General features: G+C 35.7%; 6 protein-coding genes and 1 pseudogene across 6 annotated transcripts; 6 read left to right on the top strand and 1 right to left on the bottom strand.

Moving 5' to 3' along the window:
* The first annotated feature begins 781 nt into the window (after positions 1-781).
* On the top strand, positions 782-1,776 carry LOC114535763. Its single transcript, XM_028557087.1, has 2 exons — positions 782-1,085; positions 1,175-1,776. The coding sequence occupies exons 1-2, from the start codon at positions 933-935 to the stop codon at positions 1,703-1,705; spliced, it is 684 nt and encodes a 227-aa protein (XP_028412888.1). The 5' UTR covers positions 782-932; the 3' UTR covers positions 1,706-1,776.
* On the top strand, positions 1,777-2,787 carry LOC114535775 (annotated as a pseudogene).
* A 425-nt stretch (positions 2,788-3,212) lies between these two features.
* On the top strand, positions 3,213-4,649 carry LOC114535761. Its single transcript, XM_028557074.1, has 2 exons — positions 3,213-3,887; positions 4,094-4,649. Exons 1-2 carry the CDS (start codon positions 3,648-3,650, stop codon positions 4,622-4,624), a joined length of 771 nt encoding a protein of 256 aa, XP_028412875.1. The 5' UTR covers positions 3,213-3,647; the 3' UTR covers positions 4,625-4,649.
* A 290-nt stretch (positions 4,650-4,939) lies between these two features.
* Positions 4,940-7,994, top strand: LOC114536146 (protein AATF-like). The gene is made up of 12 exons (XM_028557500.1): positions 4,940-5,378; positions 5,456-5,821; positions 5,948-6,085; positions 6,245-6,477; positions 6,551-6,673; positions 6,818-6,862; positions 6,951-7,049; positions 7,160-7,228; positions 7,333-7,397; positions 7,482-7,562; positions 7,640-7,711; positions 7,786-7,994. Exons 1-12 carry the CDS (start codon positions 5,087-5,089, stop codon positions 7,856-7,858), a joined length of 1,656 nt encoding a protein of 551 aa, XP_028413301.1. The 5' UTR covers positions 4,940-5,086; the 3' UTR covers positions 7,859-7,994.
* A 515-nt stretch (positions 7,995-8,509) lies between these two features.
* LOC114532868 lies at positions 8,510-11,409 on the top strand. Its single transcript, XM_028554465.1, has 10 exons — positions 8,510-8,614; positions 8,692-8,772; positions 8,869-8,998; positions 9,097-9,149; positions 9,223-9,363; positions 9,434-9,580; positions 9,669-9,851; positions 10,053-10,299; positions 10,385-11,176; positions 11,293-11,409. Exons 1-10 carry the CDS (start codon positions 8,510-8,512, stop codon positions 11,355-11,357), a joined length of 1,944 nt encoding a protein of 647 aa, XP_028410266.1. The 3' UTR covers positions 11,358-11,409.
* A 31-nt stretch (positions 11,410-11,440) lies between these two features.
* On the bottom strand, positions 11,441-13,178 carry LOC114538183 (D-2-hydroxyglutarate dehydrogenase, mitochondrial-like). Its single transcript, XM_028559328.1, has one exon. The coding sequence runs from the start codon at positions 13,176-13,178 to the stop codon at positions 11,646-11,648; it is 1,533 nt and encodes a 510-aa protein (XP_028415129.1). The 3' UTR covers positions 11,441-11,645.
* A 270-nt stretch (positions 13,179-13,448) lies between these two features.
* LOC114538165 (probable palmitoyltransferase ZDHHC14) lies at positions 13,449-17,256 on the top strand. The gene is made up of 10 exons (XM_028559287.1): positions 13,449-13,915; positions 14,448-14,608; positions 14,842-14,997; positions 15,081-15,106; positions 15,195-15,306; positions 15,399-15,450; positions 15,554-15,656; positions 15,733-15,842; positions 15,974-16,061; positions 16,351-17,256. Exons 1-10 carry the CDS (start codon positions 13,740-13,742, stop codon positions 16,528-16,530), a joined length of 1,164 nt encoding a protein of 387 aa, XP_028415088.1. The 5' UTR covers positions 13,449-13,739; the 3' UTR covers positions 16,531-17,256.
* Positions 17,257-17,272: the final 16 nt, after the last annotated feature.

Genomic DNA, 17,272 nt, shown 5'->3' with positions numbered 1-17,272 from the left:
CAAGATAAGAGTTCATTTTCCGGAGGCAAGCTTTGAAATGAAGTAACAGCTTCTTGTGTTGATCGTGTGAGAATGTGAGCAGTGATGGCGCGAGGCATCTTCTGTGACTTTCACTGTCCTAAGCTGTCTGTGTTTTGTGGGGTTTGTGAAATAACTATGGTGAAACGTAGAAAGATGAAAGACTGGTTTATTAAATAATTTCTATCGCGCGAAAATAATTCACAACTACTTACTTTCAATATCCTATTTAGAAATAGAACCGCAAGAAAAGTTAACATTATCGTAGCGATGATTGAATAAGCAACGTTCTCCTTGTTTTAAAAGCTTGTCTTCTTCAATAAATGATAAAATGTGAAGTTGAAATGCAGAACAAATCAATATTATCGCCTCGCTTGATCAAGATGAGTTCACGTGACTTTATATTCCATAGAAATCTTTAAATATTATCCGAAGTATTTCCTGGAAACCGGTGAGGGGGGAGTTTAACGTTGCTTTCAAATATTTCTTTTGAAAGCGAAAGACGTAATTTATCTACACTTCAATTTTAATCCTTTACATACGTTGTGTTCAATGTCTAATAATTCTGCCTTGCGACAGGTGTTATCAGTAGCGGCCTGGCGATTTAGTTCTGCCATGCTAGTATTCTGGTTCTGCCTGGTTCAAAGGAACAATATTTCTATAAAACAAATGCTTTCCTAAAAAATGATTGCTGATAAATCAAGCTGTAGTGGGGAATTTCGAAACTTGTTGTTGAAGTAATATGATCATATGGAATAAGCTAGAGGAAATATGGATTTTGACAATGAAGATAGGTCATTATCTCACGTGATATTTGAGGCTGTTTAGAGGAGTTGTTAGAAACACATCCATCCACGACCAGCAACTACATACACTTAACTCTCCTTGCTGTTAACATATATTTCGTGAAGAAAATGCAGGAATCACAAGCCATAAAAAATGGTCGAACGTATTTGGAAAATAGACGACGCATTATGTTAGGAATTAGTCCGGGAAACCCGTTTTTCTATAAAATTGAAAATTTGGTGAGAATGCTGGAATTTGCGAGAGATAATTCAAATGACAAGGTGAGAATATATATTTTAACCAACCATGAAAATAAAGATGCCATTTAGACAACTGCAAGTGTAACTTTTACTCCGTTTAATTGTTTAAGATCATGCTTTTTCTCGTGGATAAAATAAACGAACATAACTACAGAGCTGTTAGCAGCAAAAATCCGGAAAAATCTGCCAGAGTGAAAGCAAATCGTCTTCGAAATAAATGTGAAGAAGCAATCCGCTCATGTGAAATGCAGGATGATTCAGTCGAATACATCAACTGGGTTCGTGATGTCGAGAGTTCAAGCCACTACGTTGATGCGTTAAAATACGTGAAGCATTTGTATGAAGTTAACGATCAATTTCAAAAAGATGTCAAGGAATCTACACAACTTGCTCTGGTCTCTATGAAACATGGTCGTGAAAGAAGCATGTCAGAAGGCAGTGATGCTGCAATTGATTTAGATGAAGGAGTTAAATACCTGTTAAAGGAGTTAGCGTTTCTATCAGTCATTTGTTATATCTACGAGGGGTGTGAAGAGTTTGTGTTCGTCTATCATCGACCATGGTCTGTGTTACAAAAGTATTTTGATGGTGGATATGATAACATCTCTAGACCAAGTTTAGGATTTTATCTTTTGGAATAGGCAGTGGCGTAGCCAGCCCGAAAATTTAGTCATGCTATGTTAATATTTTGATGTTCATTGACTGTGAAACCAATTAATTTCTAAAGAAATGAATAATAATAATAGAATTTTTTTACCTGCAATTTGATGCTTTTTCTAATACATGATAGCGACTTTGTTTTCCGTAACATGGATATCACGAGACAATCTTTACTAAGAAACAAATGTGACATGACACGCGTGCATTCACATGCACATTTTAGCATTTCTAGGTAAAGTACAGTATTTCGCTGAGATATTTTGGAAGGAAAGCTAGTAAATTGCCATTTGATCTGAGACTGTTGAAGAGTTGATATACTTATACAGGTCCGAAAAGCAAACGAACGATTACAAACTCTTCATGGCTTCGCGAATTAAACTTTACATAGCGTGTTGGTTTATTGGTGCATCCGTGCAGAGCGCCGTGTTTCTTAGCTTCAATGCTGTTGATTATTTTAATTACTTCTTTTCTGACTACAAACCAGAAGTTTATATTAGCGTCACTGCCGGAGTTGCTGCTAGTGCAGCTGCTAGTGTTGCTGCTGTTTTATTTTTGACTGTCATCATATCTGCCATTTTACTTGTTGTTGAAGTCGTACTAACACCTCTGGAGGAAATATCCACTGCAGTTTGGATTGATTCATGCTGTAGTATTCCTAGCGGCGATCACTCAAAACTTTGGCAGAGGAGCGCTGTATGATTTCGTTGGGAAAAATTTTCCTACCTTCGGGGTGCAAGCGGCTCAGTCTGGTGGAGTCTGCGCGTTTGCAGCAACCTTCGTCATCCGTTGTGTGTCCAAAGGATTTCTTGAGCATTTGCAAAATAAGAGACGTGGCTTTCGACTGAGTGGCTATCTTTCGCACTAGTGGATCTGATCATCGTTATTGCTTGCTTTTGTGTCGCTATCTTGGTGAAATACTCCAAGAATGAAGACGCAATCATAATTGCCCAACCCCTAACCATCACACCAACTACAGTTCTGTGAGTCCCACCTCTCGACTACACCAGACCCTGGTAGTGATAAAACTGGCTGGTTTGTTGTCATTCTGTTCGGCTGCTTTTCCGTTGGTGACGCTATTGGTAAAAACCTACCAATACTTGGTATAATCTACAATAAAAGGACGGTGATTTTTAACTGTCTTATTCAATTACTCATTGCAATACCTATTTTATTGATCTATTTCAAACCCTGTGTGTTGGGCTTGCAAGCTAATTGGGTGGCCTACTTCCCGTTAGGGGTAATGGGAGTTGTGAATGGATATGGTTTATGTGCTGCCATGATGCTTCTCGCCCCAGGGGTTCCTGGGAAGAAATATGAAGAGGGGCTGGCGTCTAGCATTGGTTTCATGTTTTTACAAAGTGGAATCTTACTTGGGATGGGGATTAGTGTGTTTTTAGTTGATTATGTCTTTGAAGTCACTAATCATTGAAGATTTTAAAACTTGATCCATGGATTTCGTCTGATATTTTTATATTGTCTTTCAATTTTAACATCAAAATTTATATTTTTCACGCTGACTTGTTGTTCGTGACATGTGTTCATATCATGATAGTTTGAAATCCGAAAATCCTCTTTTGATCTTTCAAATCATCTTATATTCGGAAAAAGAAATCCGATTACTTTGTTTACACCGCGAATTTGTAATAATTCACCAGAACGCCTTAGGCTGGAGGGAATAACCGATAAAACAACTTTCCATAATTTTTTTACTTCATTATTTTTTTAAAATTCATTTCCAACGAGAACGCATTTCTTATAAATTGCGTTTTATCTCTCTGAGAAATCCTCATCTAACTAAATATTACCAACACGTGTTCAATAAATATTAGCATATATATGTAGTAATTAGTAGTTTAAATGTCTTTTGATGAAGATGGTTTATCACGTCACATGATATTCGACAGTGTTTAAAGGTAATGGGAAATGTTACGATTAAAAACGCATTCATCCACGTCCAGCAACCACATGCACTTAACTCCTCTCGCTGTTAACATCATCGTTGTTAAGAAAATGCAGGAATCACAAGCCATAAAAAATGGTCGAACGTATTTGGAGAATAAACGCCGCATTATGTTAGGAATTAGTCCAGGAAACCCGTTTTTTTATGAAAAGGGTAATTTGGTAAAAATGCTACAAATTGCAAAGGATAATTCAAATGACAAGGTAAGTCGGAATATATTTTAGCTTAATGTGTTATGATGGTAAAGCTATTGTGACAACTATAGGTCCTCCGGCAGGAATCGAACCTAAGCTATTGCGATGGCGGTGCAATGCTATTGTGACTGCAGTTTTACATTTTTGTCCACAATTTCTGTCAGTAGAATCTTTCTAACTTGTTACACAAAATAAATACAGGTTTTCTGCTTAAGATCATGATGTTCATTGCGGATAAAATAAGTGAACATAACTACAGAGCTGTTGGCAGCAAGAATCCGGAAAAATCTGCCAGAGTGAAAGCAAATCGTCTTCGCCATAAATGTGAAGAAGCAATCCGCTCATGTCAAATGCAGGATGATTCAGTCGAATACATAAACTGGGTTCGTGATGTCGAGAGTTCAAGCCACTACGTTGATGCGTTAAAATACGTGAAGCATTTGTATGAAGTTAATGATCAATTTCAAAAAGATGTCAAGGAATGTACACAACCTGCTCTGGTCTCTATGAAACATGGTCGTGAAAGAAGCATGCCAGAAGGCAGTGATGCTGCGATTGATTTAGATGAAGGAGTTAAATACCCTCTAAAAGAGTTGGCATTCTTTTCCGTAATTCGCGATATCTACGAGGGGTGTGAAGAGTTTGTGTTCGTCTATCATCGACCATGGTCTGTGTTAGAAAAGTATTTTGATGGTGGATACGACAATGTCTCCAGACCAAGTTTAGGATTTTATGTTTTTGAATAGAGCAAACATAATTAGGTGGATGAAAGGCGTACTGAACTGTATGTATGGTAATAAATTCGTCAATGCTTTGTGCATAAAATGTATTATTATTTATTATCCAATAAAAAACATAATGAAAGTAGGCTATTTGTCTTTATTTCACTACCTTTTTTGCGCATGAGAATATCTGGCAAAATCTGGAAGTTTTTTTCTGGAGGCTTGGATTTTTTGATACAATGGACGCACCGCGCACGGAAAAGCTTAAATAATTCTAATCGTTATCATACTGCTAAATTAAAATAAATGAAAAGCTGTTCATTCACAAAGTTACACCTTAAATTTCATAGTGATTTTGCTCGGGTAAAAATTATAGAAACGACACAGGAATTGTTCCAACACGGTGGTTCCAATAAACCGGTGTATTTTCTCACTGCTTAGTGATCCAGACCAGCCCCTCGTGTTATAGATCAGTGGCGATTCAACATGGCGTCTTTGGCAGAAGAATTAAAACTACTTTCGTTGCCTGCTCCAGGTAAAATAAACCTTGATAATTTCGAGGACGACCTGACGAGGGCTCGTGTAATAAGTAAAGGTGATGTCTATGAGAATGACAGTGAAACTGAGGCGACGACAAGAAGTAATTTACGAAAGAAAGCAGCCATATTGTTAGCTGATGAAGATCTGAGGTATGCAGGAAAAACTATATCCAGGAAACAACAGTTGAAGTTGAGAGAAGATTCTACTGACGACTTCCTAAAGGAACTGTCTGATAATGGTAATGTTATGAGTTGTTGTTTAGAGGCGTCATATTGCTTTTTTCACGTGATATTATTATATATGATATATTTTTAGATGACAGTACATCAGAGTACAAAAACGGTCAGGATTTGCAAGTTATGCTTGAGGGAAAGTATGAATTTCATGAATCATCGAGTGATCAAAGTGAAAATGAGGACTCTATTGTTGTTGAAAATGAGAGAGGGGAGAATTATGAAAAGCTGGAGGAAGATGAAAGTGAAGAGGATAATAATGAAGAAGATGAAAGTGAAGTGGAAGATCAGGAAGAAATGTCAGAACAAGATGCAGAACTGGACAATGAAGATGTGGAAGATTATGAAGTGAAAAAGCAGGAAAGTGGAAAATATGAAGGAGTAAAGAAATTTTCTGATTCAGATAAAGATGAAGTTGAAAAAGGACAAGCAGTTGTTCATCAAATTGGTAAGAGGGAAATACCTAACACTGTTGTAATGGTTTTTTGCTCCCATGCGGAAAACTTGGTTTGTAGTCAAAGATAATAAATTTCTCACATGTAGTATTAAATTCTATTTATCCTCTCTTTTATAGGGTTGTGGGACAGCCTACTTGAGAATCGTATAAGATTACAAAAGATGTTGGTTGAGGTGAACAAGATGCCACAATATAACATGCTTAATAGAATGAAAGAAAATGGAGGAAATCAGATCAAACGTGAATTAAATAACAGTGAGTGTATACCACCAGTACAGCCTTAATGTTTGTTCCGTGATAGATGATTTTATGCTTTATGACATGTGGAATACTTGGTGCTCAAGCTAGATACTCCTAGCCTTGTTTGTTATTCTTTTTAAAACAGGACAGAAAACTTATATATTTTTTATTTAGCTCAAGAACTATTGACAAACCTGCTTCATAACTTGTTAATTCTTCAACAAACATTGTTTGAAAAGAACTCAGATACAGTTAGAATACTTCTGGAGGAAAGCAAAGCAAATGATTCAGATGAAGATATACCCAGTGATGATGAAGCTCATATGTCAGAAGATAAGAAAGAAAAAAAGTTGAATGATTGTGATGAGCCTACCTTGAAGCTAGCAAGGAAGAGAAAACAGTCCATGGTAAATCATTCTAACCACTTGCTTTCTATAATATCACAGGAATTATTATTAATTATTATTATTTTCTTCACAGCCAGTGGATGAATACTCTGGGTATATTGTTAAACGCCATGCAGCATTTGAACATTTTAGAGATGCAACAATCAAGAAGTGGAATGAGAAAACAAGACTTGCTTCTGGTAAAGTCAGTAACAAGGTGATTAATATGTTGATACAAACTTGTTGATCAGATTAACTACCTCCAGGTACCTCTGATAATCATTCTATGATCTTTAAAGGCCCTCAGTATCCCCTAAAGATATTGCAAAGCTTCTCACCTGAGAATTGTGTTTCTTTGCAGTCTTTCAATTCATTTGACAGATCAACACTGAACCAAATCAAACAGGTAAAGTTATTTCTTAAATTTAATGCCAAGGATATTGAATAATTTGTTTTTAAATGATATAATTTAGTTCATATTTATCATTTTTAAGATTCTTAGTGACAGAGATAGACTAATAAAGAGAACACAATTGAAACGCAGTTCATATCGAGTGTTGGGAAAAACGCAAGTTAAAGAAAAGGATGATCAGGTGAGATAATCTAATTGTCGCGGGTATTTCTCTCATGATCTAATTGTTTGACCTTGTTTTAACGTTCTAATTGATGGTATAACTACCGCTAGTTATCAATCTTTTCATAGGAAGAACGTGATATTCATTTAAAGGATTTTGATAGTGAAATATTTGATGATGATGATTTCTATCATCAGGTAGCTTAGTATTTCGATCTTTACGTACCATAAATAAGTTTTACGCAAAGATCAAAACATTCTTATCAAAACGTAGTTAACGAACTTTCTTTTCGTCGTGAAAGTTGCTCAGGGAATTCATTGAAAGAAAATCAAATGTTGATTCCAATGATCCAATAGCAATGGGAAGGTAACAGGCTTTGATATTTGTCAAAATGAAATGAAACTCGTATGTACATGCATGGGACCGACACGGCTTGTTTCTTTCACACAGGCAATGGCTTGAGATTCAAAGGTTAAGAAATAAAGTGAAACGAAAGGTTGATACAAAAGCCAGTAAAGGTAGAAGATTGAGGTAGGTTCGTCTTGCTTTGGCTAGATTAGGTTCCGAATGAAAAAATCTAACTTCATTGACATTGTCTTACTCATTAGATACGATGTCCACACTAAACTAGTTAGTTTCATGGCACCCCAAAACAGGGGAACAATGACAGATTCCTCCAGGTATGCAATGTTTCTATGCCGTGTTTCATTTTCTTCAGGTTAAATTTTACCGATTTCTTTTACCATTAATTTAGAAACGAACTGTTCAGCTCTTTATTTGGCCAGCGACAACCACAAGAAATTGGTGACATTAATCTATTTAGCTGACAGACGCACACTTTGGAAAATATTTTAACTTAAGTAAAAGAAGTTGGAGAAGAATAGACTTATTTTCAAGAAATTGTATTTCTGTTGGAGACTATTAAGTATTCCCTAGTTGTACATTAAACCTTATTTTTTTTTTACTCGTGTCCGAGAATAATGACTTCAGGGAAAGTATAGCTGAGAGGTGAATACCTCCGACGTTCACATATCGTATACGTGGGTATAAATTCCGTACGGTTAAGACCCTCCTTGTTTCCTGCGTTTCTATTGGTTCTTTTTTAAAAAATGGCGTTTTAGGTCGAAAAATTGAAAAACTAAATCTTTTTAAAATAGCGCAAATTTTTAATGGTATCGGGGAAATGAAGGCTAATTTGATATCTGGAAACGTTTTCTTGTATTTTTACTTAATTTCGTGTGGATATTCATTTAATTATGGCGACTTTTATGTAGCGGTAAGGCTTTTTTAATATTTTTTTCCGACTGTTTTGTATAAATGTTGCGAGTAATGCCAATGTTTTTTTTTTAAGAAATCTGGACATTCAAAAGTGAGACCAGGGGAAATTGCTGTTGTTTTTTGTAAGTATCGTTGAGTGCTTTACAAAACGTACTAAAATAAAATGACGATTAAATATATTTCTTATGTTCTTTTTAGTCATGACAGTTGCTTTAGATTCTGGGGTCAGTTCAAAAAAGATTCACTCAAAAAACACGAAATGCTGTTGGATACATCCTGGAAGTAGTTCAAAATACGACTGTGAGGTATGTTCCGTTTTCATAGTTTTTCGCACACTTCTTCATACCATACACAGTGCAATATTTCTCATTTTTCTCCACAGTCAATGGACCTTCATGGTGGATTGCCTGTCACATTAGAACCGTTAAAGAAAGGAGACATTACGTATCTTTTCACAAACCTAGTGCGTTGCGTATATTTAAATGCTAGTCCAAGTTTATGATGGGTTCTGAGTAAATTATCATCTCTAATACTGTGGTATTTTATTCTCACTTCTCAGTACCCACTGGATAGAGTTGGTCAGTGTGTATTTCATCTGTGGCATGGTAAAAACAGAATCGCTCATACAATACGTTTTAATACAACTTACATACCCGAGGAGCAAGAATCGTGGCTTGGATCACTCTACAGTAAGAATATATGATGATTGTTATTGTATGTACGGCCTAAAATCTTAGGAAAACGGGCAAAATCGTTCGCAATTGCAGCGTCATCTTTTCTGTTTTAGAAACGGTTCTTGGTGAAGTAAAGAAAGTAAAAGTTTGCGATACAATGGATCTGGTAATATTCAACTTCTCGTTTGTTATCTTTTAATTGATTTTGCCCTGATATTTCTTTTAATTTTCATTCATAGGACCCAAGACGAAGATGCAAACCTGTAAACTGTGTTCAAAAATACAACGGCAAGAGAAATTTCTTCAGAAAGGAGACAAAATTATGCGAACCAGTTCATGAATGTTACACAAGCAAGGATGACGAAGGGTTACCTACAACGGTTCGTTGAGTTCATTAAAGTGTAATAGCTTCGTTATTTCGTCATTTTGAACATCGTTATTCTCCTGCAGGCGTTTGATAAAGATCACAATAAATGCAAAAGCTTAATTCAGAAAGAACTGACTACGGATGAAGAGCGAGATCTAAAAGCCAACGTTGAAAGTCATATGGAGGCATCTCAGAGAGCAAGATTCAAGAATATTGGCCCCTCGGATCCTGTGAGTTTGTAGTTAGGATAGTTAGGACAGATGATGGAAACTAAGTGTTAAACTATGCATGATACGTTTGCTTGCTTCTTGTCTATAGATTCCGGTCCGTTGTAATCACGGTAAGCGTGTTGGTGACATTTGTGTTTGTGATGATGGTTGGAAAACAGACACCTCAAACGTACCATTAGGTGATCCAAAGTTCGTTTACAACTGGTGTAATGTTAGGACAAGAAAGAAACCTTTATTGCCTTACAAACAACAGAAGCGTTTCATGATTGCCGTATCCTTTACCTACAAATATACAGTAATACAAGACATTTACTATTCTGTCTTGCAATATATCATTATGAAGACAGGTGGGGAACAAATGAAAACTGGGCTGCCTTTTCCTTAGGAGGTTCAGGTAGACTTGATCCTTTATTCTAGTTGTTTTTTTGATTAGGTTCTGCTTGATATTCTATCATCTTTAACAAATATCAAGGGTCTTTCTCTAACGAGTATCACTCTGCTTGTCACCTGGTTATGGATGATATATCGCTATGTTTACCCGGAATCCCAGGAGAGGCAACACATAAAACAACCGCCTCATGGCAATAGACATGCTTTGAAGAAAACCAATCTCTTTGCCCCAAGTAAACTGTTCAATGAGCTGGTTGATAAAGGCGGAAAATTTAGGAAGAAACGAATGATGGCCGGGCTTAGAACTGGTAACAATGATGCAATCGATGGTCAGTATTTCTAAAGTGTATTTTTTTAAGAGGGGTGGACGATCCTTGTACGAAAATCGACCAATTACTTTCCGTGTAATTTTAGGTAATACGATCCAAAAGGGAAGAAGTGGAGTATCTTACATAAAGAGTTTTGCAAGAAATCTTATGTCATTCCGCTCTCTTGTAAAAAAGAAAAGCAATGTGACCACCTCAGGTCTCGATATTGAAACAAAGCTTCCTTTACTTCAACAATCTTCTCTTGACGATGGTGGTTGCGTATCTGATGACGCATCAATGGTGGTTCAGTATGGAAGCAATGTCGTACAAGGCACTAGTCATATATCCCTCCCTGAGGACGTCGTTGCACAAGAATCTCTATCCAGCCAGATATCAGGAGTAAGATCCAAAAGAAAGATTTCTAAAGCTTCTAGTAAACACCGCAGCAGCTGCTTGCCTGCTCAGACATCGCCTGCTGAAATCCAATCCATTCCTGAAGAGGTGGTTACACAAGAATCTCTATCCAGCCAGATATCAGGAGAAAGATCCAAAAGAAAGATATCTATAGCTTCTAGTAAACATCGTAGCAGCCCCTTGCCTGCTCAGACATCGCCTGCTGAAATCCTATCCATTCCTGAAGAAGTGGTTACACAAGAATCTCTCTCTACCCAGTTATCACAAGAAAGATCCAAAAGAAAGATATCTATAGCTTCTAGTAAACATCGCAGCAGCTCCTTGCCTGCTCAGACATCTCTAACTGCTAACACCATAATGTACCAACCAAGGAGTTATTCTCTACCAGGTCAAACCAGTAGTCAATATAAAGGTGCAGTGAAAGAGTCTGGCATGATTGTAGCCACTCGCACAACACGCGCTGGCTCTATATACACTCTCGCTGGTAAAAATTAAACTTTTATTTATGCTAGTGCAGCACTCTTCTCTAAACAATACTTTGTTCATGGAAGAGAATTCCAAGTCCATTTCTAGTCAGTAATAGTCTTTTTCATTTTACAGGCCCACAACTCATGCAAAAACGTGTGTCACCACCTGTAGTGGAACCCACCTCTGACTCTGATTAATATTTCATGGGGATGAATAAGCAGTATGTATGTTACCAAAGCCATTCAGTTTTTATTTTATTTCTAGTACACTCTGTTAGAAGTGACCATTTTTATAATGTTTTATTGAAAAAAAATTTGGATTAAATCGATGCATTTTGATTAATTTTTATACATTGTTTTCATACATAACAAATACCCAATTAAAATACCCACAAGCATGCAATTGTCAAATAAATCAAACAAATTCCTATGGTTACTACTCTATTGTCTTTCTAAATCTAATCGACAATCCATGTGAATCATGTTTCAATTATTATAAAGAACTTTGTATGGATTAAGAATGCCATGTGGATCAAACATCTTTTTCAAGGCTTTCATCATCTCAATACATTCATTGGACTTTGAGTAATGCAAATATTTTGTCTTTTTGAATCCAATACCATGTTCCGCACTGATGCTTCCTTGGCAACTTCTAACCCTTTCAAATATGAATGTTTCTAAAATCTGGTTTATGTTGGCATCAAACTCTTTGCCAATTATATTCAGATGAAGGTTACCATCACCAATATGACCATAGCCAACAATGGTGATCACTTGATCACCAATCTTATTTCTAAGATCTTTAACAATGTCATACAAGCCAACTACAGGGAGAGAAATATCATATTTATATGTATAACCCATTTTGTTCAATCCTAGTGTTATATTTTCCCGTATTGCCCAGATACTTGTCATTTTCTGTTTATCTGTGGCAATGGTACCATCTTGGACCAGATCATTATTCATCAAGAATTCCATAAACTTTGTTAGTTTCTCTTCATCATGTGCTGAATCAGAACCTGATGTTTCAATTAGTGCATAAAACTGGTTTTCCTGGATTGGGTTTTGAATTCCTGTAACTTCACTTGCTTTAATGCTCAATGAATCCATCATTTCAAATGCAGATAGCACTTCTCCAAGCATGGACTTTGCAGCTTTAAAAATAAGTAGGAGATCTTGGAAACTCCGGCAGCCCAACAATGCTACATTGATAGAACTGGGTAAGTAAGGAACCATGATGGATGCAGCAGTTATAACACCTAATGTCCCTTCAGATCCTATGAACATATGTTTGAGGTGATATCCAGTATTATCCTTACGGCATGTAGATAAGTTATCAACAATCTGCCCATTAGGAAGAACTGCTTCAAGGCCTAGCACTGTCCCATGGAGAGAACCATATCGTAACAGCCTTAATCCACCTGCATTTGTAGCAATATTTCCACCGATCATACAACTGCCTTTTGCACCTAAATCTAATGGCATGATGAAACCCTTCTCAAAGAGAAAGTTATCTAGTTTCTCCAGGATGCAACCAGCTTGACAAGTTAGAATACCAGAAACATCATCCATACTGATAATTTGATTCATTAAACCTAGTGACAAAATCACTTCATCAAAAACAGGTGTGCTACCACCAACCAAACCAGTATTTCCACTCTGGGGCACAACTGCAATTTTCCTAGAATTGCAGTATGCCAAAATTTCAGAAACCTCTTGTGTTGTTTTAGGTTTCAATAACACTTTGCTTGCACCTCGAAGTGTCTTCATCCAGTCCGTATTACAATGTGCAATTTCCTCATCATCTTGTATCACCCGGTGGGCGCCAAGAATAGACATAAATTTTGCCAGGTCATCGTTGGTTATCTCGCAGTAGTCTCCGCGTTTAAGATCAGGGTATCGCTTGCTGGTTAACGGAGGCTCTGAGCTGAAACTACGACTGCTTTTTTTAAAAAAAACTGGCAATGATCGTAAGGAAATACGGCACAATGCTTGCGCCCCGTTCAGCATGATCGCCATTCTGAATAGTTTCCTGCGATCAGGTGGATATTCCACTGATCTCTTGATCTAAACCATAGTTAATATTAAACTAATAAGAATCGTTGCAAGGGATATGGCTAGTGTTTAGTACTGTCAAGCAATATTTCCTGTGTGAATTTTTTTTTGAAATTTTATGCTTCATTTAGAAGGCTGAATTCGCACAAAACGCCTCAAAAAATGTTATTTTTGTTAAAATCTAATCCATGAAGATAAAATATGACGTCATCAACCTGAGGCCAGACACTGAGCATGCGTCACCTGATCTTGTCAAGTCCGTGATCAGCAGGCCATCTGCCTTTAATTTTTAGCAACAAATTGTCTTTTCGTTTGCTTTTTTCCTGCATTTCCTCTATTTGTTTTCTCTCAAAGCAGCTCATAAATCGTTATAAAATACCTGAGATATTGGACGTCTGAACAAGCGTAAGGAAAGCGGCAGTCTGCGAAAGATATGCCTCCAAATTTGTTGTTGAAAATATAGTGATATTACGATAATTTATATGTAAATTTTCATGCTGTATATGGTGTCATGTCGAAGAACTTATGACTCAAAAGTACGAAGAGATAAAGAAGATGTCGCCTAAACGAAAATGGGAGAATTTCCCTGGCAGAAACAAGTTCTATTTAAATGGAAGAGTTATCATGGCAAGAGCGAATGGTGTTTGTATATTCACAGCAGTATTAATACTCTCAACAAGTGCATTATTTTTCGCCTTCGAGTGAGTGCATTTCATAGATTGTGTTTTTATTGAATGGGTGTAGACAAGCGTTTTATCAAGTATTTATATTACGCTATTTATTAGCCATGGTCTATTGTGTTACAATAGTAAAACTGAAATCGTGCTATTGTAATTATAGTACAATCAGTGACAATATATACATCTATGAATATACATATCAAATAAGATATGAGTTTTTCGTTTCTTAGCACTTAAATTATACTAATACAGAGATCAAGGCATATCAAATTAATTTTGGCAGTTTATATCATGAAATATAGTAATATTTAGTTACATTTTCTTCTAATCAAGCTTGTGGGCTGGGCTTAAATCTTGGCTAATTTCTATGCATAATTGTTTGTTTGAATAATTAGTTTGATATTTCATTGCAAAAATCTTGTTGAACAAATCAGGATAATAACAGTAAATTTTTAGTTGGTCCTTGGGTATAATTACATCAGAATACAACCATTTGACCTCAAGATATTAAAATATCAATATTGTGCCTAAAAGTATTTTTATTTTTTTCTAGCTGTCCATACCTGTATAATAATGTTTCTCCAGTTGTACCTTTCATTGCTATATGGTTCTTCTTATTTTCACTTGGTGCTCTTGCAAGGGCAGCATTTATTGACCCTGGAATTGTTCCAAGAGCTACTCATGATGAAGCTGATTACATTGAAAAACATATTGGTAAATTGATTCCTCCTGTGCATTAGATTTCATTCTTGATCCAACTTAGGTTAATACTGGATCAAAAAAGATTATCCTTATTGACCCTATAGTGATAAATTGGATCAATAAGAGACATCTAGTAAAAACAGTTTAAAACTGATAGAGCTAAGTTAGTTATGTGTGGGTTACTTCTTGTAGTTATCTCAAGCTTATCCAGTGTAATTATAATTTTTTAATGTGTTTTTGTTTAGCACTGGAAACAAGCCAGTCCCAAGGATATCGTCCTCCAGCTAGAACAAGAGATATAACAGTCAATGGACAAACTGTAAAACTAAAATATTGTTTTACTTGTAAAATATTCCGACCACCACGAGCATCTCATTGTAGTATGTGTGATAACTGTGTAGGTGAGTTACCTTATTTTTCAAATTTGGATGAATCTATTAATTAGTCTTTATTTTTCCTAACTTTGTATTGTTTTTTATTTTAGATCGGTTTGATCATCATTGCCCTTGGGTAAGGTTTGAAAATTTGCAAAAAAGCATTTAATTCAAGTATATATTTTAAAATGATGAGTTAATATATTTTTAATAACTTTTTTTAGGTTGGCAATTGTGTTGGCCAAAGGAATTATAGATATTTCTACTTATTTTTAGTTTCTCTATCAATTTATTGTGTTTATATTTTTGCCTTTGTCATCCTTCACTTAGTTTTATGTAAGTTATTGTTTTTTAATTAGTTCTGTTGTTCCATCATTTGTTTTTGTGTTCTAATTGATCCCCTAATTGTTAATTATTTCTCTGTGTAGTATCTCAAGATAAAGGCGGTTTTGTTGATGCAGTTAAGGCATCTCCTGCTAGATATCCTTTGAACTTCTCTAGACAAGTAGTTGTGGTAGTAATTACTGGATTAGAAATAAAAAATTGTGTGTTAGTAGAACAAATTTTCCTTGATTTTGTTCACTATATTGGAGGCTATCGTGTGTTTCTTTTCAATTTGGTCAGTTCTTGGTTTAACTGGATTTCATAGTTATCTTGTTGCTTCAAATCAAACAACTAATGAAGATGTAAGTATTACAGATAGCAACAACAAGCTGTAGACCTTGAGCTTATTAATTAAATCAAATTTTAAATATATTTCAGATAAAAGGAACATTTTCATCCAGAAGAGGACAGAACAATTATAATCCTTACAGTAAAGGATCCGTCTGGGCTAATTGCCTTGAGGTCCTCTGTGCTCCAGTCCGTCCAAGGTAGTGAATTGTTTTATATCATGTGTAGTCCACATAAAGCTATCATTTTGTTTCATATTGATCAAGTGTGGAAGACCAGCAGATTGAGGATGTTATAGTCTGTTTCCTAATACCTGAGTGTATTTTTATAGTTTATTAGATCTTCGTGGTGTCATTGTTCCAGATCCTAGTGATTCAGCTGAGCGGGGACAATATGGATCAGTAGCTACAAGTCAAGAGGTAGGAAATAAACCCGGGAAACTTCATGATTGGCAATGATAATAAAGTGCAGGGATAACTCTCCTAGATGTAGTGAGACATACTTCATATATGCTGAATGGACTATATGCTATTTTGGAGAACATATTGTATGGTCATATTGACTTATCGCCCTTGTATAAAACCATTGCTATATCCTGTCATCCTCTGAGACTAAAGTTTTTTCAATACAGGTACAATCAACCTCATTTGCAGTGGTTGTTTATTTCTAATGGTTAACACCAAATTACCTCTAGTTTTTTTCTTCCAGCCTGCAATGCCAGTTGCTCCAGTTGCACAGACTATTTACCAAACATCAGGCAATAATGTAGAAAGTAGTAGTGATGCAGCTGAACAGAGGAAGCCTCTTATCTCTGAGACAAATACAAATCATGGTGATTCCTTAAAACAAGAAAGTGATCGTGGACTTGTTAAGCTCAGTACAGTGTAAGATAGAGATCAGCGTAGGTGAGTGTACTCAGTTTATTCTTAGTTGAATTAGAGAGGATACATTAGTAATACCGATAACCAACTTTTCAAGCAAGAGGAGATTTTAATGTATAATCATGAATGAAATTTTGATGACATTCACCATGACTCATTCACTATGAATGGTTAGGCATCCATTGTTCTTGTCATGTGGTTTGAAACATTAATTTTTAACACATTTAACAATACATAATTTCAAGTATCTCAACTCACTAACATTTAAAACAAACCATTCAATTATTTCACTCAATAGTTTGGGAGAAATGAAAAAGAGAATAATGCTGTGTGCACAATCTTGATTAAAGTTATTTAGATTTAGATTAAAGCACTTATTTTGTTATTTTTATCTACAAGAACAATAGTTGCCTTCATACTTTGTAGCAATGATCTTCCTGACCATCAAAAAACAATGAATTCTTGAACTACTTCCTCCATCCGGCATCTTGTAGTTTACTTTTGTAAATGATCTATTTGAATGGCTTACTACAAAATGTATTATTACTTAATATGCATTAGTTTGCCTTGTATTAGATGTTTCATACAATACCTTGCTGCATGCTCAAGACATTTCAACAAATAGAAGAACTTTAGACACTTATTTAATGTAACTAAGTGAACATATCATTTTAATTTACTAACTTTAGTAATGCTTGTTTGTGGAAACATGTTTAGTGTAACAATAAAAGATCTTTACATTCATTTAA

This window comes from Dendronephthya gigantea, unplaced genomic scaffold (genome assembly GCF_004324835.1).
Source record: "Dendronephthya gigantea isolate DGI-Jeju-01 unplaced genomic scaffold, DenGig_1.0 000002F, whole genome shotgun sequence".
Classification (NCBI taxonomy): Eukaryota; Metazoa; Cnidaria; class Anthozoa; order Malacalcyonacea; family Nephtheidae; genus Dendronephthya; species Dendronephthya gigantea.
The sequence above is the reverse complement of the archived record's forward strand: the minus strand, read 5'-3'. Positions and strand labels throughout refer to the sequence as shown.

Coding starts and splice junctions, on each gene's coding strand:
- LOC114535763 (XM_028557087.1), top strand. CDS start 933: ATGCAGGAATCACAAGCCATAAAAAATGGTCGAACGTATTTGGAAAAT. Junction 1,086..1,174: donor GAGATAATTCAAATGACAAG/GTGAGAATATAT, acceptor TAATTGTTTAAG/ATCATGCTTTTTCTCGTGGA.
- LOC114535761 (XM_028557074.1), top strand. CDS start 3,648: ATGTTACGATTAAAAACGCATTCATCCACGTCCAGCAACCACATGCAC. Junction 3,888..4,093: donor AGGATAATTCAAATGACAAG/GTAAGTCGGAAT, acceptor TTTCTGCTTAAG/ATCATGATGTTCATTGCGGA.
- LOC114536146 (XM_028557500.1), top strand. CDS start 5,087: ATGGCGTCTTTGGCAGAAGAATTAAAACTACTTTCGTTGCCTGCTCCA. Junction 7,050..7,159: donor TTAAAGAAAAGGATGATCAG/GTGAGATAATCT, acceptor ATCTTTTCATAG/GAAGAACGTGATATTCATTT. Junction 7,712..7,785: donor ACAATGACAGATTCCTCCAG/GTATGCAATGTT, acceptor CCATTAATTTAG/AAACGAACTGTTCAGCTCTT.
- LOC114532868 (XM_028554465.1), top strand. CDS start 8,510: ATGACAGTTGCTTTAGATTCTGGGGTCAGTTCAAAAAAGATTCACTCA. Junction 9,364..9,433: donor ACGAAGGGTTACCTACAACG/GTTCGTTGAGTT, acceptor ATTCTCCTGCAG/GCGTTTGATAAAGATCACAA. Junction 11,177..11,292: donor CTCTATATACACTCTCGCTG/GTAAAAATTAAA, acceptor TTCATTTTACAG/GCCCACAACTCATGCAAAAA.
- LOC114538183 (XM_028559328.1), bottom strand. CDS start 13,178: ATGGCGATCATGCTGAACGGGGCGCAAGCATTGTGCCGTATTTCCTTA.
- LOC114538165 (XM_028559287.1), top strand. CDS start 13,740: ATGACTCAAAAGTACGAAGAGATAAAGAAGATGTCGCCTAAACGAAAA. Junction 14,998..15,080: donor TATGTGTGATAACTGTGTAG/GTGAGTTACCTT, acceptor TTTTTATTTTAG/ATCGGTTTGATCATCATTGC. Junction 15,451..15,553: donor GTTAAGGCATCTCCTGCTAG/ATATCCTTTGAA, acceptor GATTTTGTTCAC/TATATTGGAGGCTATCGTGT.